Genomic DNA, 24,371 nt, shown 5'->3' with positions numbered 1-24,371 from the left:
TCCCCAGGATGCGACCCACACCAGTCAACTGACATCCAGGTACCTATTTTACTGATAGGTGAACATGGACAGCAGGTGTCTTAAGGAAACATGTTCTAATGTTTCCAGCCGTACCGGTGTTTGACCCCTGAAGCTCAGTGTGTGGGCTGAGTGCACTAGTGATCGAGCTATGGCACATCCATAATGATAATGACCCAGGATCAGATAGATCAATGAGTTGTCAACAATGCTATTTTCTTCAAAGCTTGAGCAGTATTTTTATTGTACTGTATTGTATTCTCTATTAATATTTAGCATACAAATATTTTCTTCTGAAGTGCTGTGAAATCTTCTGTATTTTTATTCTGTTCAAAGTTGCTTGGCTTGAGTAATGTTTTTATAATTTCAGATCTTTGGGCGTGATGAACATGGTTATCAGTTTGAAAGGATTTCTCCAACTGCAATAACATCCCAACTTCCTTGTGAGTTAAAGAAGTAAAGAGCAGGAATGCCATTGTGTATTCTGATTTTACAATACAATATAAAATTCATTTCAGTAGAATTTTATTTTTTCTGCAGTATACAAAATGTAGTTTACATGTAATAAAACATTGTTAAGCACTAAAGAAAGCCACTGGCATACAGTGCATTTTGGACCTTAATTTTTGTTGTCTGAAAAATTTAATGGACAATATAAAGAAAATTACTCACAATCATATTGCATATTGTGATGAAAATGTTTACCAAATAAATGCTGACCTGAAATTCTAAAATGTTGTGAAATAATTTCTTTTTATTGCTATTGATTGCCTGCTTTCTTCTAGTTCCTCCAGAAGTGACATCTGTTGATCGAGTTAATGGATATTTTGATCAGCCTGCAGTGATTACTTGTCATGTTAAGACACTTGTACCATTTACACTCTCCTGGCAAAAAGACGGAATTGAACTTGATGGCCAGAAGAGCTTCCCGTAAGTTGCTTTGTGGTATTCTTATATGCTTTAATTTAAATGATAAGATTATCAGTTTAATCTGTCTATCTTTCTGTATACTAAGTAGTAAGCTGGTAGACATCAGCCATCCAGGGAGGTACTACTGTCCTGTTATATAGATGTGAAACTGAAGTTTAAATATTTTGCCAACAGACAGTCTGCAGAAGTGGAATATGTAGTTGAGTACCCCAACCGTGATGACGAGGGGCGTTACAGCTGTGTTGCTACTAATGTTGCTGGCAGTGCCTCCTCAAGCATTTTTCTTGACATGAAAGGTGAGACTTGGAGAGTAAATCTTCCTCAGTAGAATGTTACAATATTGTAGCTGGAACAATTATCAGTTAACCTACAAAATGGAAATGAAAATTAGGTGATATTTCCATCCACATTGCTCAAGGACAAAATGAGATATCATTTGACTTTCATTTATAGTTTGTGGGTTGTGTGAATTCTTCCTCAATAGCTTCTGTTGCTTGATTTCCCTTGTATCATTTTTTTTGTGTCAGTAACATTGACTTTTCTGACCTGAATTTTCCTACAGTAGTATATTTCAGCATACAGTGTAGTCTCCTAGTTGTAGTGTAATCTCATCTTTAGCATTTCAACATACTGTGTCCTTTTTACAATACAAGTCCATATTTAAATAAATTACTTCTTATCATTTTAATGTAGAAATATTACTAAATGTATCCACAAAACTGCACTATCTAACAAAACTGATGACAGCTCTTTAAAAATACCAGTTTAATTTTCACAACTTTGTTTAGTCATGCACATTTTCTATGTAGCCTCTCTGTTTGCTTAGAAGAGAAGTTCCTTGCAGGCTATTATCAGTTTTAGCTCTGTCTTAGTTTTCCCTATTGTAGCATACAGCATACTCCTCTTCTTCCTCCTTTCTTGTAGTTAGCTGTCTTCCTACCCCAACAGAACCACCCCCGCAGATTGCCGCTCCACTCAATGCCACACTTCCACCAGCTCAGTCTGCTCTATTGTCCTGTGAAGTTACCTCCACTGTTGAGTACAACTTGACATGGTACCGCTATGTTGTCCAGGGGCAGATCCAAGATTACTTCGGAAGAACGGAAACTAGTAGGTACAATCACCCATCTGGTAGGATTACTTCATTCTTCCTTCTGTATACATGTACAAATGCAAAACTTTATTTCTAAAAGCTTACAGTGGACAAAAATGGTCACAAAAGAATAAGTGGTGTGAATTTGAAGCTCAATGGAAACCCACTGATTATCATAGTTTTAAAGTGGTGTGATTAAAATTTACTGAATTAGCAGAGTTTATGTTATGAAACAATATTTTTAATCAAGATTTATTTCATACTTTATTAGTAAAATTCCCGTTTTTGACTCTGAAAGCATTAAAAATTACATATATTTTAGAATGTCTTAATTTCTGCATTGCCATTGAAAGTTAGCATAGGCAGGAGGACTTTCAGGTATACTCCAGGCAATAACAAATAACATGTTTAAAATGTCAATGATATCACAGCTGGGATAAGAAATACATGTATCAGCTTGTATGACATAAACATTTGACCATGAACTTGCTGACTTGTTTTTGTTCTTTTCTGCAGTTGGTGAGTTTGTGAATGTTGAGACCCTAGAAGGCTACGTGGTCCTCAGCAACATGTCTTTGCTCCTGGAAGATGTAGGACTGAAGGATGAGGGTTGGTTCAGGTGCACGGCTACAAATGAAGGTTAATATTTTTCAAGATTAAAAAGTTGTAATTATAGATTTAATTGTATTGTTTGTTTATACTAGAATTAACCCTTTGACTGTCGAAGGGCCAAATCCTGAAGTTGCTTCTGGTGTCGCAAAATATTCGAAAAAAAAAAAAATTATTTTTTCTTATGAAATGATAGAGATTCTTTTCCCGATTGTAAAGACACCAAAAAAACGAAATTTGGTGGAAAACTGACGGAATTACGCTCTCGCGAAGTTAGCGACTTCGGCGATATTTAAAAATCGGCAATTTCGCCCACTTTGAGCCCTATTTTCGGCTAATTCCGTTATTCCAGTCAACCAAACTCATAACTATTTCTTCAGAACTCGATTTTTTCTATCGATTGAGTACAAGAAACTGCCCATTTACCGATTTCAACTACCCAATAACATGGTCAGAAATTTGCAATTTGGCCAATTTCACGAAAATTAAAAAATACGACAATTTCAAAATAAGGTCCAGAATGAACAATGCAGACATTCCTGGCTCTAAAATAACATTTTCTTTGTTCATCAGTCATGTCTCCAGGTCCCTGTGATATTACTCTTGCTTTTTATTTTGAAATTTTATTCAAACAAAAAATAGAAGATTTACTGTTATGCAGACTACTGCAATACTGTAATAATTGTAAAAATTACATCAACCCATTCATGACTGCGTATTAGAATGGCTAGTTGGACATTTATTGGACAATGACATCATTTGTTCACTTTTGAACATCGGCAAAAATCAAACATTTCCTGTACTTTGTGCTCCATTTTCAGGTTCTTTTTATAGTAAAATTAATCAAAATCACCTCCATTTCTATAATATAGTTTCCATTCTATCAAATGAGACCAAGAAAACGAGAATACAACCACAAATACTATACGAAAATAGACCACAAAGTCGGCATTTTAATTAAAAAAAACGGTCGGAGTTTTTTTTTTCTCATTATGCACTGCGTGCTCCAGGATTTTTTTTATGTGGTGCACACTGACCACACAGACCCATTCTCTCACATGTGGGCCTACTAGCTTTCTCCTGCCTGATTTGAAGCCGCTAGAATTTATGAGTATATATACGTCAAACACGGTACCTCGCAAACGTATATATACGGCCGCGACAGTCAAAGGGTTAAGGTCTCTTAACAATACAGTGTGCAGTGTTTTGATATAAGTGCCATAAACACTGATCAGTGAGAAGATAAATCCCACATGGAGGTAAAATAAAACAATTTGGAAAGGCTTTGTATATTTTAGCCTCAGTCAGAGGCCTCCTTTTGCAGATATAGAGTCTGCTGATAGAGGCCAAATACATATACAGATTCATTCCATTTTTACTTAACATCCAAGTGGAGCTTACCTTTCACAGTGTATGATATTTAGGCATGAAAAGAAACTAAAAATTTTATGCTGTAATAAACTGTATAAAAATGTAAGGATGTTATGCTTTCTTTTATATATACATTTATGATTAGTCCATTTCCTGAATATAAGACTAGGTCATTAATATTACTATTTTTGAGCCACTCATCCTGTTAAAATTTTGTAGTTACTGTATTTGAATATTTATTGTGATTGGGGAAGTTTTTTTTTTTTTTTTATGAAAAATTTTCAATGATCTCCAATCTCTCCAGGGCACTTACTTGAATGTGTTGAATTTTGTAGAGTATGACACATGTAACATATGCAGTTGCAAGATGTTCTCTAACTTTTAAGTGTTAGTTTATTAGGAAGGTGAAATTGCCGACCTAGAAAATGTACAGAGAACTTTCACGGCGCGCATAACGGAGATAAAACACCTCAATTATTGGGAGCGCTTGAGGTTCCTAAACCTGTATTCCCTGGAACGCAGGAGGGAGAGATACATGATTATATACACCTGGAAAATCCTAGAGGGACTAGTATAGAACTTGCACACGAAAATCACCCACTACGAAAGCAAAAGACTTGGCAGACGATGCACCATCCCCCCAATGAAAAGCAGGGGTGTCACTAGCACGTTAAGAGACCATACAATAAGTGTCAGGGGCCCGAGACTGTTCAACTGCCTCCCAGCACACATAAGGGGGATTACCAACAGACCCCTGGCAGTCTTCAAGCTGGCACTGGACAAGCACCTAAAGTCAGTTCCGGATCAGCCGGGCTGTGGCTCGTATGTTGGTTTGCGTGCAGCCAGCAGCAACAGCCTGGTTGATCAGGCTCTGATCCACCAGGAGGCCTGGTCTCAGACCGGGCCGCGGGGGCGTTGACCCCCGGAACTCTCTCCAGGTAAACTCCAGGTAAGGTGCTCTCAGGATTATAGTCTTGCATTTTTCTCTATTTATAACATTGGTGGTTATGAGTGAGGTAAATATGTGTTTACTACACAATCACTTCATGATAATCATATCTTCGTAATAATACAGGTGGAAGACGGTCCAGGGAAGTTCATGTTTCAGTGATGGCACCACCTGAGGTGTCTGTAGTGCCTGAAGTAGTGCCATACCAGTCAGGTGATAATATCACTGTTTCCTGCTTTGCTCGGGGATTCCCACAACCAACCATTAACTGGTGGAGGGATAATACCCTCTTGAATGGAGGCAGTGGAAGAATAGTCACTACTGAGACTCACAAGCTGCATCTTTTTCTTTCTAATTATAATGATCATGGACCCTACACCTGTAGTGCCACAAACTCAGCAGGCACTGGTGAGTGTTACTTTATTTTGCATTTAAGGTAGTTGATGAAAAATCATTGCTTTCAGCCTAAGAAAGGAATAACCATGATAATGAAGTACAGATGAGACAAGCATTTGAATCCATGTCCTTTGTAATCCACATAACTCTCTTAATACAATATTTTTACTGAAGACCATTTAGGAAATAGCTTCAGTTATTCGCATTTCTTCCTTGTGCCCATTGTGTTTTTGTTTTACATATGATCTCTGAAGTGTTGTTTGGTACATGACCCCTAAATTATTGCTTGGCATATGACCCCTGAATTGTTGCTTGATGCATGACCCCTAAATTGTTCCTTGATGCATGACCCCTAAATTGTTGCTTGGCACATGACCCCTAAATTGTTGTTTGGTGGATGACCTCTGAATTGTGGCTTAGTGCATGACACCTAAATTGAAAAGTAGGCACTGGATTTCTATCAAAATGTTCTCATTCTTTCTTATGAGAAGAAAATGTGCAAGAATTTCTTGGTCATAGAACCTTTAAGCTAAGGTTTGCCAATATTCAAGAGATTAAAGTAATATATAAGGATACAGTATTGCCAAAAACCTTTAAATAATTTAGATTAAAGCAATATATAAGGATAGAGTATGGCCAAAAACCTTCAAGTAATTTGGACATGCAACTTTCCTAATGTCCTCTTCTTTATGATTTGTGTCACAGAACATTCAGCAGTCATGGTTGGCTACCTGGAATGATAACTTGAGGAAAAGTGCATTGAGAGAGAGAGTGAATGAGAGTGAGTGAGAACGAGTGATTGTGAATGAGTATTTTTTTCAGTTTTATGCATTCATGGCTGTTTTATATACGTATTTTGTTTTACTAATATTGTAATCTAGACCCTGAAATTGCAAAATTATTAATATGCCAAAAAAATTTGTACAACCCATCAAAACAAATTAAAAAAAAAATTTGCCTTCATATTCTCTTCAAGAATTTTAGTGTACTATTGTAAATACCAATGTGAAATATTATATTCTTTGGGACAGCAAAGGCACAAGTGATGCTGAGCTTCATGAGCGCTCCACAGGTGACAGCGGTACAAGAGGATGTTCTGGTGGGCAGCGGTAATACGGTAACCACAGATAACCTTTGTAGGAAAACATTTAGACTGAAAAATTGAACACAGGTAAAAGAAAGTGTATATATTGCTCTTCATTGTAGATTCTTTTCAGAAAATCTCTTTCACCTGGGTTTAATTTTTTGTCTGAGTAGTTTCTTTCATTTTGTTGCTCACCTTGGGTGATACATTTGTCATTATGTCTGTGACCAGTGAAATGCAGTATATATTTATGAGCTCAGCAATGCCGTTGATGTACATAATTTAATGAAAATGAAGTGAAAATCTTTTTTTCATAATTAAGAAACATAATTTTATTATTATTATTATTATTATTATTATTATTATTATTATTATTATTTTTATTATTATTATTAGATTCATGTTGGGAGGACTAAATCTGTAGGGAGTCAAACAGTGCATAGGAAGTGGAAGACATTTAGACTCAATTCAAGGAATTGAAGCACAGGTCTGATTCCTTAGATCAAGAGGAACCTCCCTTGAGGGGATACACAGAAGTTACCCTAGATGGACTGCAGTTTGCCTGGTTATGGCTTTGATATAATTATGATACAGATACACTTTGATACAATTTCAGTTGTATTTATCAAAAGAAAGTTGCTTATTATGCAAATCATTTCAGGAAAACTAATCCTAAAACTTGCATTCTCCTTAATTCTACTTGATTCTTAAAAAATTTGCACAGAAAATTATGGATTTGCAATTGTGGAATAATGTATAAAAACTAAGAAAGCAGTTTTAAATATTATTATTATAGAAGAGGAGTGAACTGAACAGTATTATTATTATTATTATTATTATTATTATAATCAAGGGGGAAGCGCTAAACCCGGAGGATTATACAGCGCCTGGGGGGGGGATGTGGAAGGCATTCAGGCTTAATTCGGGGAACTGGAGCACAGATCCAGTTCCCTAAATCAAGAGCCCCTCACCAACATCAAGGAAAACTGAACAGTAGAAAATAACAAGCCACTACTGTATGGGGTATAAGACATCAGGATGCGAGAGAGAAACATGGAGTGGATTAAATAATTTGTTACTGGAAATTACCCCTAGCAAAAGCAGTTATGAAGGTGGGAGATGTAAGAGTAACATCTGAGATGAAAAGTCACAAAAAATGATTACTGAAAAAACAGGAAATAGCCATTACTGAAGACTTGTTCTTGAAGCCTTTATAAACAAAATAACTTTAACAGCTCATGATAAACTAACAAATATAATCATGGACTTTATGCACCTAGATGAACAATCTGATTTAAAACTTGTTCAGAATGCATGTACTATTTGTTCATTAGCTACCTTGATTGTTATGCATATAATTGTATAAGACTGACGAACTGAACACATTGACTCCAGGCTGAGGGACTTATTACCTGAAACTCTTCATCTTCCACCTTTTTCTGCATTTGACTGAGGAAGCCACTGGCTGATGAAATGCTTCCAGAGTGAAGATACCTAAATGTTGCACAAGTTACAAGTGTCTCATTATCATATTTTCCTATGTTGCAGGTAGAGCTTTATTGCTCAGTACAAGGAACTCCTGCTCCAACTCTCAGATGGCTGAAGGATAGCTTTATAGAAGTCACCCCAATGTCTTTCATACAGGTATTCTATTTTTTAAAATCATGTTCATATAAGTAACTTCATGAAGTATTTCATACTAAATACATGCATGTACATATATGATCTATGCATCATGGGTGTATATTCTGGGTGTGGTAGGAGGTGAGTGCTGCACTCCCACCAATGATGGTAAATTTATTATAAATAGTATTAAGTTTGGGATATTGGCAGTTTGGAGGGATATGTTGTGTATCTTTATACGTATATGCTTCTAAACTGTTGTATTCTGAGCACCTCTGCAAAAGCAGTGATAATGTGTGAGTGTGGTGAAAGTGTTGAATGATGATGAAAGTATTTTCTTTTTTGGGGATTTTCTTTCTTTTTTGGGTCACCCTGCCTCGGTGGGAGACGGCCGACTTGTTGAAAAAAAAAAAAAAAAAAATTAAGTTCTCTCAGTAATATAATCATGGATCATAATTGGAAACTATGTAACTTTTTTGTCCCCTTTTATGAAATATTGTGACAGTTGTTCTGAGTAATACTTATACCAGAGTAGTAGGTTCAGCACAGTAACATAGTGCACACCCTGTGACAATAACCACCATATGTCACTGCTGTGCATATATTCCACCAGTTTCATGAGCCGTGCTCTAACCTGCTACTCCTGAAAAGCTATACTGAGTACTTACTTCAGGTAATCTTGTTTAAATTTATCACCATTTATATGTCTTATTCTCTAATTTACTTAAATATTTCATGTTGAGTAAATATTATTAATGCCCTGTTATCTTAAATTTATATTTCTGAGGAGAAAAAACATAAAAAATTTATTAGTATTCACTGCCGTATGTGACTTAAACTTTATAAATATTGTAGTTATTCATGGTAGTGGTTTATGTAAATGATTATATCACCTCTACAAGTTTATATTTTGAGTATTATGATGCAGATTGGAGAGGACCATCTGAGGATCTTGGGAGTGCAGGAGAGTGATGCTGGCAAGTACACATGTGTGGCTGCTAATGTGGCTGGCACTGCCGAGGCTCACATCACACTCAAGGTTGGCTCACCACCTGTAGTGATCCAGGCACCTGCAGGTAATTTCACACTTTTTTAATCACTTTCCTCTACAGTCATAATTCATTTTTATTCATCAACAATCAGAAATCATTTGAATACTGATGTCCATGCCTGTCTAGAAAGACAGCTAGAGAGTGAGCTATGATAAATGTCTTTTCTTTCCTTAGGTTACCTTGCCATCAGAGTCACAGTGCCCCGTGGCCTGGTGGCTAAAGCTCTCACTTCACATGGTGAAGGTCCAGGTTCGAATCCTGGCGAGGGTAGAAACATTGGGCATATTTATTTACACCGGTTGTCTATGGGTACCTTGGAGTTAGTTGACTGGTGTGGGCCACATCCTGGGACAAAACTGACCTGATTTGCCAGAAATGCTCTGCATAACAAGCGGCTTTCTGTATAGTAGTATGTCATTGATGTCAGCTAGGGCTGTATACCTTGTACATTTTTTTTCTTCTTTTTTTCAACAAGACAGCCGTCTCCCACCTAGGCAGGGTGACCCAAAAAGAAGGAAGAATCCCCATCATCATTCAACACTTTCACCTCACTCATTCATAATCACTTTTTGCTGAGGTACCCAGAAACAACAGTTCAGAAACTTATATAAAAGATACAATATAAAAAGTGACCTGAAATAATATAATAAACTCCATATAGAATATAATACATGTATCAGGGGGCCCCAAGTATATATATACCATCCTGTTGCACATCCCTCCAAACTGCCAATATCCCAAACCCCTCCTTTAAAGTGCAGGCATTGTACAGTACTTCCCATTTCCAGAACTCAAGTCTGGCTGTATAAAACTGACCGGTTTCCCTGAATCCCTTCACTAAATATTACCCTGCTCACACTCCAACAGTATGTACATGTACATCTGTTTGTAGAAATAAAAATATTATTATTATTATTATTATTATTATTTTTATTATTATTATTATTATTATTATTATTATTATTATTATACATGATACAATGTTTGTACAGAGATGGGTGATATATGGTTGTGTATACAAATAGCCCATGGCTATGCAAAGCATTGCAGCACTATATGACCCTTATGGGTTTAGCACTTAGTTATGATAATAATAATACCAATAATATGCAGAGCATTTCTGGCAAGCTTTAAGACTACAATGGTGGAAAATGGCCAAATTGTTAGGGTATATAAAACTCACTCATGAATGTTTTTAAATATGATAGGGGCACTCTGTTGTATTGCTACCATGTTTTTTTCTGTACTAGTTTCCAGAAATAATTTGAGAATATCTCTACACATTGATTTAAAACTGACTACAAACCACTTACGTGTTCTTATAAGGAATATTCCTATTGAAATTGGGCAGTGCAGCTCTCAGAAGTCTGTGTGTAAGTCAGTTTTTTGTTTTATCTTGGTCTTCATCTCTGCACACAGATCAACATAAAATAAGCATAACAACAACAAACCTGTGGGAGCAAAGGGTCATAGCAGCAGAGCAGTAGGCTTGCGTAATGGAAAAGGAATTGGGCAGATTGAGAAAGGATGTTGAATAATGAAGGGAAATGATCGAGGAGGCAGAGACTAGAAAAAGAAGAAGAAGAAAAAGCTTTGTACTGTACACATGTTCTCAGAGATGATGACAAGCATTTTATTATGTGTAAACTACATTATTTTTGTGCCACATAAAGAAATAAAATAATCGAATTTGAATGATATGAGAGATTACGAGGCAATTTGAAAAGATAGTGAGAGGAAGAGAGATCTCTGGTGATTTATAACATGTCAGAGGCCGAAGAAGAATAAAATCAGTAAAGATGGGAAAATGAGGCTAAGAAAATTAGGGGAATCATAGAAATCACAGGAAATAAGGCAAATAACAAATTATTTCATAAGTAGATATTACTGGAACTAATGCCATCTGACTAAGCCTGTTGTTGCATCAAGTTTTATGAGAGAATATTAGGACAAATGATGGTCTGAAAAATAGATAACAAATGCATGAAGGAAGACCTAGGGAAACAGATATAAAAAAAAGACAGCAGTTGCCAGGGAATTTCTTCCAATGGGGATGGTAGAAGGTCATTGTCCAGGCCTGCATGACCATTTACCAGTGATAGAAGGAAGACAGCCAAAACCCCACCCGGGCTGTGGCTCGTACGTTGGTTTGCGTGCAGCCAGCAGCGACAGCCTGGTTGATCAGGCGCTGATCCACCAGGAGGCCTGGTCACAGACCGGGCCGCGGGGGCGTTGACCCCCGAAACTCTCTCCAGGTAAACTCCAGGTAATGAAATCCATTAATGTTGATAGTGCAAAAATATTTGAAAAGCGTGAAATTTGGCATCTGAAGAAACATGAAGAGTTAGGCACAAGTAAGGGAAATTCAAAATAAATGCAAAGAAGGAGAAAACTATTTCCTAACAAAGCAGTTTGGAGCAGGAGAAAATAAATCGAACATCTCTAGTGTACAGTTACATTTTTAAAAACCAGCTGGTCTACCACATCCTTCACTCTCTTGTAAAACTCAAATATATTTTAAGTAAGTATTATAAATACAGTAGATCATTGTTAATTATCTGGTGCCCACGGAGAATGGTGCATCAAACTTTCAGTAACACTAGATGATCACAGAATTTTTTATGATTCTTTTGTTTTACAAATTCTTTTCCTTTTTTTCCTTATCACTTTAGATACCAGATCAGACTAGACTGTTGGATATTAGTGAAAGTCAACAAATCAGTTGCCAGATAATCAATGATCTACTGTATGTAGATTTGTAAATGACAGAATTTGCATTTATAAGTGTGTATACATATTTGAAGTCTGAGGAGTTTAATATCTCTCTGTAAAATCTCTATTAGACACCTCTGTGGAGATTGGCAGCACTGGTGCATTGTCGTGCTATGGAGTTGGTGTCCCCGAGCCCACAATAACCTGGAGTAAGACAGATGGCTCGCCTCTCTCCCCTAAGTTTTCACAAGATAGAGATGGTAACCTTATAGTCAAAGGTAAGACAATGCCATATGTGCCAGTGACAACTTTATTCATTGATGCTTCATTATGGAGTTTGAATATTATCGTTTTGGCTTCAAGTCACACTTTTATGGTGTTTGTTGTCAGAAAATTTAAATAGTATCAGTTGCCCTGTCAGATTCTGGAGAATGGTGTTGTGAGTGACACTGTGGTTATAAGTTCTAAGATTTCATAACATATTTTTTTTGCAGGTATGCAAATGGAAGATGAGGGTAACTATATGTGTACATTAGAGAACCAGTATGGAAGAGAAAGACTACAAGCAACACTTTCTGTATCAGGATTATGTAAGTTGAGATATCCTCCATAAAAGTACACTCATGGATTTATTTTTTATCTAAAAGATTAAACCTTGGAAAAATAAATTAGCTATAAATTTTATTAATTTTTACTATTCTGTGCTACTAAAAGAAAATCTTAAAATAATGTGTTGTACTTTAGGTAGATGTGTTAACTATTAATCCACAAATTGGAGATGAATAAGACAACACTTTGGTCCATCCTGGACTAGTGTCAAGCTCAGGACAGACTGAAACAATGTCTAATTTCATCTCCAATTTCTGGATTAGTTGTAAATTGTTCCAGCCACCATATTATTACTTGTATTTTTCTTAGATTTGTTTAGAGTCAGTGCTTTCTAATTTTCTGTTTTTGATAGTGGCACCACTGATTGCTGCACCACCTGATCCCAATCTGAAGGTTACTCTTGACTCACCAGTGACTCTCCCCTGCACAGTAGTTATAGCTAATCCTCCTCCACAGCTTGTCTGGCTCCACGAAGGCTCACCTATTGATCAAGAAAGAGGTCAGTAAGGTGAAATAAATAAATGTGTTTCTGAAGCTTTTTATCTGTTATTCTAAATTACATGTTAAATACAGTGGAGAGCCATAATTCACATTTTATTATAATGTAATGCAGTTGTGCATATCAGTATAGATATAAATAATGTGGAAATTTTAGGGTTGACTACTGCAGTGACATTAACCAATAATTCTTTTGATATATAGGAATGTTCTTGAAAACTGATGGTTCCTTAACCATACCCTCTGTACGACCATCAAATGAGGGCACATACCAGTGTGTTGCTACGAATGTTGCTGGCAATTCATCTCTCACCTTGCATCTCACGGTCCAAGGTAATGTGCATGCCTAGGATTATAGTATAGGTATTTAGATACTCATTTTCATATTGCAGGATGCCACTTATAATGTTGAAGATATTGTAATATGGTAGTTGTAAAAAAGCTATGCTTAGTATCCTCAGCAGGACAATAAGTCCTCAACTTACAAACACATTGGGAACCCCCTGAATTGTGTATAACATTCATAATATTTTTATGTTTTTGTGTTTTATAGTTTTATATTTTTATGTTTTATATTTATGTTTTTCTTTCTTGTGGGTCATGGCTGATGTGATAAAAAAAAAATATTATGGGGACTGACTGTATTGGGTATAATAATGATATTATACACCATAATGATATAATAATGATATTATACACAATACAGAAGATTCTCAGCATGTTTGTAAGTTGAGGACTGACTGTATTCAAAAGATACTCATTGGTTTCTTTATGGAAAGTTTAAGAAGTGTTATTAATATCAGTTAAATCTTAGTGTATATGATAACATTTGAACCATTCCTCAGTAAGAATGTTAATCTCTTGAAAGAATGTTAGACTTAATTAGTACTTGGCAGTAAGAGATAACAATCATATTATTTTGCAATAACTGACAGTTCCACCACGAGCAAAGACAAACCGTTTGGAAGAAAAAGTTGTTGCCTTAGAGGGTGACTCGGTAAAACTAAAGTGTCCTGTTAGGGGTGAACCTCGGCCAACATTCTTCTGGCGTAAGGATGGCCATCCTCTCTCAGATGTGTCTCGCAGGTGAGAGGAAGTAAAATGCTTGTTGGGAAATGGAAGAGTTGAGCAATATACCATAGATGAAATTGTGTGTTTAGTGTTTACTTATTCCTCCTAATGTGCCTGACCATATTTTGTATTTCTTTCTCTCCCCTTTTTCTCCCTTGTTTATTTATATTAAGTATAGCTTGTATCTTTCTTCACACTATGTTACTCGGTTCAAACAAATACTGTAATGATTAATTTACTTACTTTATATTTTTGTGACTATATCAGCCATTGCCCACCAAGACAGAATGACCCAACGTAAAGAACTTATTTGTCATCACTCACTCTAGTTGCCTTTCCATAAGGAAACATAATATGGTCAAATGTTGAACACTAAAGCAAGGAATAACTCTGTTTTTGTTTTTAATAAATATTATATGCAAGCTTGTGGCATCATCATCACATCCTCCTTTGTCACTGAGAGATGACTACATATGTTCATTACAGCATATTTGCTTCTTTGATGTTTTTTCTTGCTCATTCACTCATTATCTCACTCTTTCACTCACACTCACTCATGTATTCAAATTAGCCTTTCCTCACTTTACTCATCTTTTCACCTTCTCTTTTTTTACAAATGAGTTAAATTGTTGTTGGTACTATAGTGACATGTGTCACTTGTCACCTTTCCTAATCACATAATCTTCCCTCATCACTCTCTCATTCCCTCATGCCCTCTTACTCTTTATTCTGTTTCTTATCTGTTACCAGCAGAATAGGTGTAGAATTGCCATATTGGGTACACTTATTACTGTTATAGGAATTTTATTTCATGAATTATGTGCACAAAATGTGCTCCGTGTAGAAAGCATCAACAAGATTTTAACAAATTTTGTGGTGCGGAGTAGCACATTCATGTAATATACCTGTTCTGTAACTGGTTATTTGTATGTTTAATCTAAAGTCTGCCTGAAATACAATGCATAACAATGGGCTTTTCCATGTGATTTGTTGAATATGAGCATATAATGTATTACTGTGTAATGGCATGGAAAATAAACTTGACTTTATTAACATGCTAAATCCATGCTGAGACTGCTGCTCATTGTTATAAAAATAATTTACCCATAACATATAGAATAGAAGCGTCAGGAAAGAGAGAGGTGAAGGTTTATAAACTAAAAGAGGAAGCAGTTAGGGCAAGATATAAACAGCTATTGGAGGATAGATGGGCTAATGAGAGCATAGGCAATGGGGTCGAAGAGGTATGGGGTAGGTTTAAAAATGTAGTGTTAGAGTGTTCAGCAAAGTTTGTGGTTACAGGAAAGTGGGTGCGGGAGGGAAGAGGAGCAATTGGTGGAATGATGATGTAAAGAGAGTAGTAAGGGAGAAAAAGTTAGCATATGAGAAGTTTTTGCAAAGTAGAAGTGATGCAAGGAGGGAAGAGTATATGGAGAAAAAGAGAGAGGTTAAGAGAGTGGTGAAGCAATATAAAAAGAGAGCAAATGAGAGAGTGGGTGAGATGTTATCAACAAATTTTGTTGAAAAAAAGAAAAAGTTTTGGAGTGAGATTAACAAGTTAAGAAAGCCTAGAGAACAAATGAATTTGTCAGTTAAAAATAGGAGAGGAGAGTTATTAAATGGAGAGTTAGAGGTATTGGGAAGATGGAGGGAATATTTTGAGGAATTGTTAAATGTTGATGAAGATAGGGAAGCTGTGATTTCGTGTATAGGACAAGGAGGAATAACATCTTGTAGGAGTGAGGAAGAGCCAGTTGTGAGTGTGGGGGAAGTTCGTGAGGCAGTAAGTAAAATGAAAGGGGGTAAGGCAGCCGGGATTGATGGGATAAAGATAGAAATGTTAAAAGCAGGTGGGGATATAGTTTTGGAGCGGTTGGTGCAATTATTTAATAAATGTATGGAAGAGGGTAAGGTACCTAGGGATTGGCAGAAATCATGCATAGTTCCTTTGTATAAAGGCAAAGGGGACAAAAGAGAGTGCAAAAATTATAGGGGGATAAGTCTGTTGAGTATACCTGGTAAAGTGTATGGTAGACTTATTATTGAAAGAATTAAGAGTAAGACGGAGAATAGGATAGCAGATGAACAAGGAGGCTTTAGGAAAGGTAGGGGGTGTGTGGACCAGGTGTTTACAGTGAAACATAAGTGAACAGTATTTAGATAAGGCTGAAGAGGTCTTTGTGGCATTTATGGATTTAGAAAAGGCGTATGACAGGGTGGATGGGGGGCAATGTGGCAGATGTTGCAGGTGTATGGTGTAGGAGGTAGGTTACTGAAAGCAGTGAAGAGTTTTTACGAGGATAGTGAGGCTCAAGTTAGAGTATGTAGGAAAGAGGGAAATTATTTCCCAGTAAAAGTAGGCCTTAGACAAGGATGTGTGATGTCACCGTGGTTGTTTAATATATTTATAGATGGGGTTGTAAGAGAAGTAATTATGAGGGTCTTGGCAAGAGGCGTGGAGTTAAAAGATAAAGAATCACACATAAAGTGGGAGTTGTCACAGTTGCTCTTTGCTGATGACACTGTGCTCTTGGGAGATTCTGAAGAGAAGTTGCAGAGATTGGTTGATGAATTTGGTAGGGTGTGCAAAAGAAGAAAATTAAAAGTGAATACAGGAAAGAGTAAGGTTATGAGGATAACAAAAAGATTAGATGATGAAAGATTTGATATCAGATTGGAGGGAGAGAGTATGGAGGAGGTGAATGTATTCAGATATTTGGGAGTGGACATGTCAGCGGATGGGTCTATGAAAGATGAGGTGAATCATAGAATTGATGAGGGGAAAAGGGTGAGTGGTGCACTTAGGAGTCTGTGGAGACAAAGAACTTTGTCCTTGGAGGCAAAGAGGGGAATGTATGAGAGTATAGTTTTACCAATGCTCTTATATGGGTGTGAAGCATGGGTGATGAATGTTGCAGCGAGGAGAAGGCTTGAGGCAGTGGAGATGTCATGTCTGAGGGCAATGTGTGGTGTGAATATTATGCAGAGAATTCGTAGTTTGGAATTTAGGAGGAGGTGCGGGATTACCAAAACTGTTGTCCAGAGGGCTGAGGAAGGGTTGTTGAGGTGGTTCGGACATGTAGAGAGAATGGAGCGAAACAGAGTGACTTCAAGAGTGTATCAGTCTGTAATGGAAGGAAGGCGGGGTAGGGGTCGGCCTAGGAAAGGTTGGAGGGAGGGGGTAAAGGAGGTTTTGTGTGCGAGGGGCTTGGACTTCCAGCAGGCATGCGTGAGCGTGTTTGATAGGAGTGAATGGAGACAAATGGTTTTTAATACTTGACATGTTGTTGGAGTGTGAGCAAAGTAACATTTATGAAGGAGTTCAGGGAAACCGGCAGGCTGGACTTGAGTCCTGGAGATGGGAAGTACAGTGCCTGCACTCTGAAGGAGGGGTGTTAATGTTGCAGTTTAAAAACTGTAGTGTAAAGCACCCTTCTGGCAAGACAGTGATGGAGTGAATGATGGTGAAAGTTTTTCTTTTTCGGGCCACCCTGCCTTGGTGGGAATCGGCCAGTGTGATAATAAAAATAAAAAAAATATATCTTAATTTGACTGGTAGTATGTATATATTTTTTAATGCATATAACCTTAGAATATTATAAGAATTCATGTTTTTAGAAGATGGCAATTTGAATAATGAGTGGATGATTTGGTTGTGGTCAGGATGCGCATACTGAAGAATGGGATTATTATGATAAAACAGTTGATGTCAGAGGATGCTGGCACTTATGTCTGTACTGCAGTCAATGAGGTCGGAGCTACCAGCATTCCTGTAGTTCTTGAAGTCCTTGGTGAGACATTATTTTTTATCTGTTTGATTTATATTCTGTATCAGTTAAATTATTTTTATCAGTGAAGGCTAATTGTAAAATCTAAGTATTTTTTATATAATGTGTAGTGTGTTTTACACTTGCATTTTAAGATGTTTTTAATGTAGTTACCATATTTTTAATTGGTTTTCATCAATAATAAATACTAATAAAAAAGTTATTTTGCTTACAACTATAGTACATAACTTGCAAAATTAATATAATTCTTCAGAACTACCACTGTTTGTGAAGTGCTTTCTCATTTCTTTTTAATTTACTGTTTTTTATAGATTGAATTGTGTGTGCATGTCCAGCCTGTCCTCCATTTTTCTTTCCTCACTATCATTTGTAATCCTCTAGTTCATGTTCATGTAATTTTATTATTGTTGGTTAATGATACGTAAATATAGGTTAATTTATGTTGTTCTTGCATAGATTTTGCAAGATTGAATACACTGTAATGCACTGGAAAAGTCGCTTGCTATTTGGAGGATGGGTTGATGTCTCTTTGTCTGTTGATGTCTCTTTGTCTCTATTTTTATGTTTTCCTTTCAGTTCCTCCAACAATTAAAGATGATTCTGACACATATACTGTGTCTGTGGGAAAGGTGGTAGACGTGCCATGTGTGACCAGTGGATACCCAACTCCCTCTCTCACTTGGGTGCGCTATGACCAAGCTCTTATGTTGGACAACACTCTTAAAGACGGCACACTCAGGTAGCATTTGCCACTCTTTTTTTTCTTGTCATTAACAGAGTTTTATATCTTTCTTCATTCAGCAGTTCACTCTAATTTTGTTTTAAGCTTTTAAGCTAACTTACTATTACCTGTATACGTATTTGAAATCCTGTTAAACGGACAAATATTTTTTGCTATAGCTCATATGTAGTTTTGTTATCATATGTGCAGCAGTTTGTGATGAATAAAATCACTCCATTAACTCAGCATTTCTAAGTAATTTGTTTTTAAGACTATTGTTCATAAGACAGAAGGGGAAACCCAATAATCCTATTAGATTGCAAAACTTTGAACAGCTTTGTGTTTTATCAGTCATTTGACAGGATAAGAGCACAGTACTTCCCTGGACTGTTACTGTGTTCATGCTAATTTCTTCAGGTCACATGTCCTTCATTCTGTACACTTCATAACAGACTGGTGGGATCTGTGGAGAGCGAGGGTCGCTATGAGTGTTTGGTGACCAATGATGCTGGATCGGCTAGACGAGCAGTTGTTGTTATTTTGAGCAGTAAGTCTAATTCTTACAGTTTTTATTTCTGAAAAATATAATTTATTTATCTTGCTGTTCATGGTTATTCTTCCTGTTTGATGGATTGAAAAATAAATTAAAATGCAATTTCATTTAAAATACTAATTTAAATTAAAAATTCAGTGAATGGAGACAAATGGTATTTGGGACCTGACGAGCTGTTGGAGTGTGAGCAGGGTAATATTTAGTGAAAGGATTCAGGGAAACCGGTTATTTTATATAGCCAGACTTGAGTCCTGGAAATGGGAAGTACAGTGGACCCCCAACATTCGATGGCATCGACATTCAATAAATCCGGCATTCGATGCATTTTAACGCAAAAATTTTGCCTCGACATTCAATGGAAAACCCGACATTCGATACGATTCGTACGAGACATGTCCACGTGTGGCCTGAACTGCCCCGTGTGTGCCAGTGTTTACAAGCCAGCCAGTGTGCATGCATCTTAGGATACATTCGGTACATTCCATATTTTCCCTATTATCACTGTTTTTGGTGCTTGTTTCTGCAAAATAAGTCACCATGGGCCCCAAGAAAGCTAATAGTGCCAACCCTGTGGTAAAAAGGGTGAGAATTAGTATGGAAATTAAGAAAGATTTTGAAGGGTTTGGGGCTAACCCTGAGAAGCCTATGCCAGTTGTGGACTCCATTGTGCCTACTTCAAAAATTAAGGAAATGTGTGCAAAGTGGGTTGAACTGCAAACCTTTATGGATGAAAATCACCCTAACACAGCTATTGCAAGCCGTGCTGGTGACTATTACAGTGACAATGTTATGGCCCTTTTTAGACAAGTCTTAAAGGAATGGCGACAGAGGTCCAGTGACTCTCAAGCTGGTCCTAGTGGCATTAAAAGAAGAAGGAAAGTAACCCTGGAAAAGGACTTGCTACCTCAAGTTCTAATGGAAGGGGATTCCCCTTCTAAACAGTAACAACTTCGACACTTTCCCCTCCTCCCATCCCATCAATCATCACCAGATCTTCATTTAAGGTAAGTGTCAATTATTCTATTGTTATTATTCTATTGTTATTGTTGTTATTGTAATTATTCTGTTGCATTAAACTTAATATTTCATGTGGTAAAATTTTTTTTTTCATACTTTTGGGTGTCTTGCATGGATTAATTTGATTTCCATTATTTCTTATCGGGAAATTAATTCGACTTTCGATATTTTCGACATTCGATAGCTCTCAGGAACGGATTAGTATCGAATGTCGAGAGTCCACTGTACAATGCCTGCACTCTAAAGGAGGGGTTTAGGATATTGGCAGTTTGGAGGGATATGTTGTGTATCTTTATATGTACATGCTTCTAAACTGTTGTATTCTGAGCACCTCTGCAAAAACAGTGATTATGTGTGAGTGAGGTGAAAGTGTTGAATGATGATGAAAGTATTTTCTTTTTGGGGATTTTCTTTCTTTTTGGGTCACCCTGCCTCGGTGGGAGACGGCCGACTTGTTAAAAAAAAAAAAGGCTTAATGAAATAGGGATGACTCTTAATATTTATTGAATCATTTAAAGTTTTATATATAATTCTGTACTTAGTTTTCTGTACTTAGTTTTTCATCAATGTTTGTGACACCTACTATATATCAAAACAGATAATTTATATATGCAGGTATAGTATGATTATGCTTCTGTTAATACAAGTAATGTATGGTAATTTGTTTTCATTAGGGAGCCCAGAAATCTCCCCAGCCGGTGATGAGGCCTTGACAGTGCTGGCTGGGCAGGACCTCAAGTTACCTTGTGAGGTCATGGGACATCCATCACCCTCGGTGTTTTGGAAGAGAGATGGAAGAGAGCTAACTGCCACAGACTCTCTAAAGCAAGTGTTTTAGATCATTTATGAAAAAGCTAAATTTTACATGACTTTAAATACAATGGAATAATTTGGTAGCCTTATTATGTATACCATACCCATCCTGTAGGTGGTAGTCAAAAAGATTACAGGTAACAGAAGGGAAATTCAGTTTTCAATTCTTTTATTTTTTATAACATCACAGCAATATATGGCATGAAAATTGTTATATTAGCAAAGAACTGGACCAGGTATCATTGCATCATCACTCTAGCTGAAGAGGACATGTGATATAATGCAATGATACTGGACCTAATATTTTTTAAAAGTTGTTTTGCTGTCATGTTCTCTTTATTTATTTATTGCACACAGAAGAGTTGAATTTAGCTAAAATTTATTAATAAAGGGATGTGTTGGTTGAGCAGGCCTGCCCCAGGATACCTGCTAATGAGTGGTGTGACCCCTGACTTAGCCGGACTCTACACTTGCACTGCCACTAATTATGATGGGGAGGCCACTAAAACTTTTGCCATAAATGTCAACTGTGAGTATATATTGCAAGTCATTCAGTAAATTTGTACTAATAATGTCCAGTCATGTTATATAAAACTTTTAACTGCTAAGCTATGTACTAAATTTGATTCTCTCTCTTTTATATAGTGAAATATCACATTATTGTATAATGAAAAAAGACAGAATGTAAAGTGCAATTTTGTTGCCACACTGGATTCACAAAAATGCCAATACATACTATTGCTGATAACACTCTCTCCATCTTCTCTTAGCTCATCTTTGTGGTTCATTGAACCTTTCACTGAAAGTAGTTTATCATACTTCAGAATGTACTTGTACTAGGTAGTCAGTGTTTCAACTAAAATCCTTGTTTCTTGCATTTGTGGGCATTGTATCCTGCTTCACAATAGTCTGAAAAATGACTGTTGTAAGAGTAGAATTCTAAAGCATTAAAATTTAATGATGTTAATAGTCACCCTTGAACCTCATAAATTTTCAAATAATCTTAGATGAAACACTCCTGATAAGCAATATTTACAGAGTCAAAGCTTTTGCTGAGAAAGTAACTGCATATGAATGCTTTAATTTATACCATATTGTAGGGCTATTATTCTTTTCTGAATGTATATGTAAGTGATGGGTTATTCCCCAGTGTAGATGCACCTGTAGTGGAGGAAGAGCTGAATCTGTGGCCAGAAAGAAGTGTGGTGGAAGGTGGTCACCTCTCCCTCCCATGTAGTGCTAATGCTTATCCAGAGCCAACTCGAGATTGGACCAAGGATGGCTCCAGGCTTTTACCTGATAATGGTAAAATATTGAATAGTATATGCACACTAATTTAAATAACATTAAGCATGAGAAAAGTACTTAAGGACTTGAGATCTTTAAGTTATTTGTTATTTGGAGTGTGAGCAGGGTAATATTTAGTGAAGGGATTCAGGGAAACTGGTGATTTTAACCCTTTCAGGGTTTCGGTTGTACTAGTATGGCTTACACCCCAGGGTTTTTGACGTACTAGTACGCCCAAATTCTAACGCCCTCAAATCTAGTGAGAGAAAGCTGGTAGGCCTACATATGAAAGAATGGGTCTTTGTGGTCAGTGTGTGCAGTATAAAAAAAATCCTGCAGCACACAGTGCATAATGAGAAAAAAAAACTTTGACCGTGTTTTTGGATTAAAACAGCGACTTTGCACTGTATTTTCATATGGTATTTATTGTTGTATTCTAGTTTTTCTGGTCTCATTTTATAGAATGAAAGACATAATACAGAAATTCAGATGATTTTGACTGGTTTTACAATGAAAAGTACCTTGAAATTGAGCTCAAAGTAGCAGAAATGTTCGATTTTTACCAAAGTTCAAAAGTAAACAAATCATGCTAAGCATCCAATACATGTCAACTGGTGAGTTTAATATTCTTTCACAAGTGTGCTGATATTATTTATAACATTTCTACACTAATGCAGTAGTCTGCATAACAGTAAATCTTCTATTTTTTGTGAGAATTAAAACTCAAAGTGGAAAGCAAAAGAATGTAAGAGGGGCATGGGGACATGACTAATGAACAGAGGAAATGTTATTTTAGTGCCAGGAATGTCTTTTTTGTTTATTCTGGACCCTATTCGGAAATTGGCATCTTATGAAATTTGTGTGAAATTGGCAAAATTGCTAAATTCTGACCACTTTATTGGATAGTTGAAATCGGTAAATGGGTGGTTTCTTGTACTCATTCGATAGAAAAAATGGAGTTCTAGTGAAATAGTTATGATTTTTATCAACTAGTACACTGGAATTGGCCAAAAATAGGGCTCAAAGTGGGCAAAATTGCTGATGCATAAATATCGTCGAGACTGCTAACTTCGCGAGAGCATAATTCCCTAAGTTTTCCATCAAATTTCATACTTTTAGTGTCATTATGATGGGGAAAAGATTCTCTATCTTTTCATGAGAAAAAATGATTTTTTTTTTTTTTTTAAATTTGGCGACCCTGAGAGCAAGTCTCGGAGAGGGCCTGGCGACCCTGAAAGGGCTAATATATAGCTGGACTTGAGTACTGGAAATGAGAAGTACAGTGCCTGCACTTTGAAGGAGGGGTTTGGGATATTGGCAGTTTGAGGGGGATATGTTATATATCTTCATACGTATATGCTTCTAAACTGTTGTATCTGAGTGCCTCTGCAAAGACACTGATTACGTATGAGTGAGGTGAAAGTGTTGAATGATGATGAAAGTGTATTCTTTTTGTTGATCAAAATAATGAAAATTGTAATAATATAAAGCATTTTTTGCATTTTTTGACAGTGATTAAATGTGTGCATATATTGCAGATCTGACAATTTTGAGTAGTGGTACAGTGGAAGTAACTCGAGCATCTCCTAGCCACTCAGGCAGTTACAAGTGTACACTCACAAACCTGATTGGCCAAGCTCACATTGACTATGATGTTAAGGTTCTCAGTAAGTTGATGAATTCATCACAAGTCTACAATGAAGTATTCTTACTTGTTACAGTAATTCATTCATAGTTTTGTACTGTTTATTTTTCTTATTTTTTTTTTTATTTCTACTTAAGTTTCTCGATGATATTTTGTGAATAAATTTTGCCAATGACTTGTTCATGTGGATGTCATGAAACAAAGTTTGTAGTCCTTTCTTTTATGACTTTCTAGTGTCTTTATGTCTTTATTTACACATTTTTTTCTTTTACTTTGTATTTATCTTCTTGTTTTTATTGGATTTCTAAAACTAAATTTGATATTATTTCACCTTTGGATTTTGACACTATCATTATTTTTTCTAGCCAAGTTTTTTGTCTCCAGATTTAAATCCGTCTTTGCCATTTTGGTTGCTAATATCCTGTTTTTTTTTTTTTTGGTGTAAGTTCACATGTATTGTACATAGTGACATAATAATCATTTTGCTTTTCCTTTCTTTTATATGTCATTGCTATATCAAAGTAAATAGATT

At 36.4% G+C, this 24,371-nt stretch overlaps 1 protein-coding gene across 4 annotated transcripts in view; it reads left to right on the top strand.

Moving 5' to 3' along the window:
• LOC128700808 (hemicentin-1) overlaps window positions 1-24,371 on the top strand; it is a 176,035-nt gene that overhangs the window by 24,864 nt on the left and 126,800 nt on the right. For 3 of the 4 annotated variants that reach the window (XM_070097152.1, XM_070097150.1, XM_070097151.1), the window contains exons 9-29: window positions 389-461; window positions 804-948; window positions 1,123-1,244; window positions 1,897-2,058; window positions 2,558-2,680; window positions 5,097-5,378; window positions 6,398-6,483; window positions 7,999-8,094; window positions 9,002-9,149; window positions 11,969-12,115; window positions 12,332-12,427; window positions 12,799-12,945; window positions 13,149-13,277; window positions 13,880-14,030; window positions 17,679-17,806; window positions 18,380-18,542; window positions 18,977-19,071; window positions 20,769-20,919; window positions 21,318-21,436; window positions 22,063-22,212; window positions 23,733-23,861. In XM_070097152.1, the coding sequence (XP_069953253.1) occupies window positions 389-461; window positions 804-948; window positions 1,123-1,244; window positions 1,897-2,058; window positions 2,558-2,680; window positions 5,097-5,378; window positions 6,398-6,483; window positions 7,999-8,094; window positions 9,002-9,149; window positions 11,969-12,115; window positions 12,332-12,427; window positions 12,799-12,945; window positions 13,149-13,277; window positions 13,880-14,030; window positions 17,679-17,806; window positions 18,380-18,542; window positions 18,977-19,071; window positions 20,769-20,919; window positions 21,318-21,436; window positions 22,063-22,212; window positions 23,733-23,861 (2,842 nt within the window). Of the gene's footprint in view, window positions 1-388; window positions 462-803; window positions 949-1,122; window positions 1,245-1,896; window positions 2,063-2,557; window positions 2,681-5,096; window positions 5,379-6,397; window positions 6,484-7,998; window positions 8,095-9,001; window positions 9,150-11,968; window positions 12,116-12,331; window positions 12,428-12,798; window positions 12,946-13,148; window positions 13,278-13,879; window positions 14,031-17,678; window positions 17,807-18,379; window positions 18,543-18,976; window positions 19,072-20,768; window positions 20,920-21,317; window positions 21,437-22,062; window positions 22,213-23,732; window positions 23,862-24,371 lie in introns of those variants that run through there. The other variant, XM_070097153.1, reaches the window with a different exon arrangement.

The sequence above is a fragment of the Cherax quadricarinatus genome, chromosome 56 (assembly GCF_038502225.1).
Source record: "Cherax quadricarinatus isolate ZL_2023a chromosome 56, ASM3850222v1, whole genome shotgun sequence".
Classification (NCBI taxonomy): Eukaryota; Metazoa; Arthropoda; class Malacostraca; order Decapoda; family Parastacidae; genus Cherax; species Cherax quadricarinatus.
The sequence above is the reverse complement of the archived record's forward strand: the minus strand, read 5'-3'. Positions and strand labels throughout refer to the sequence as shown.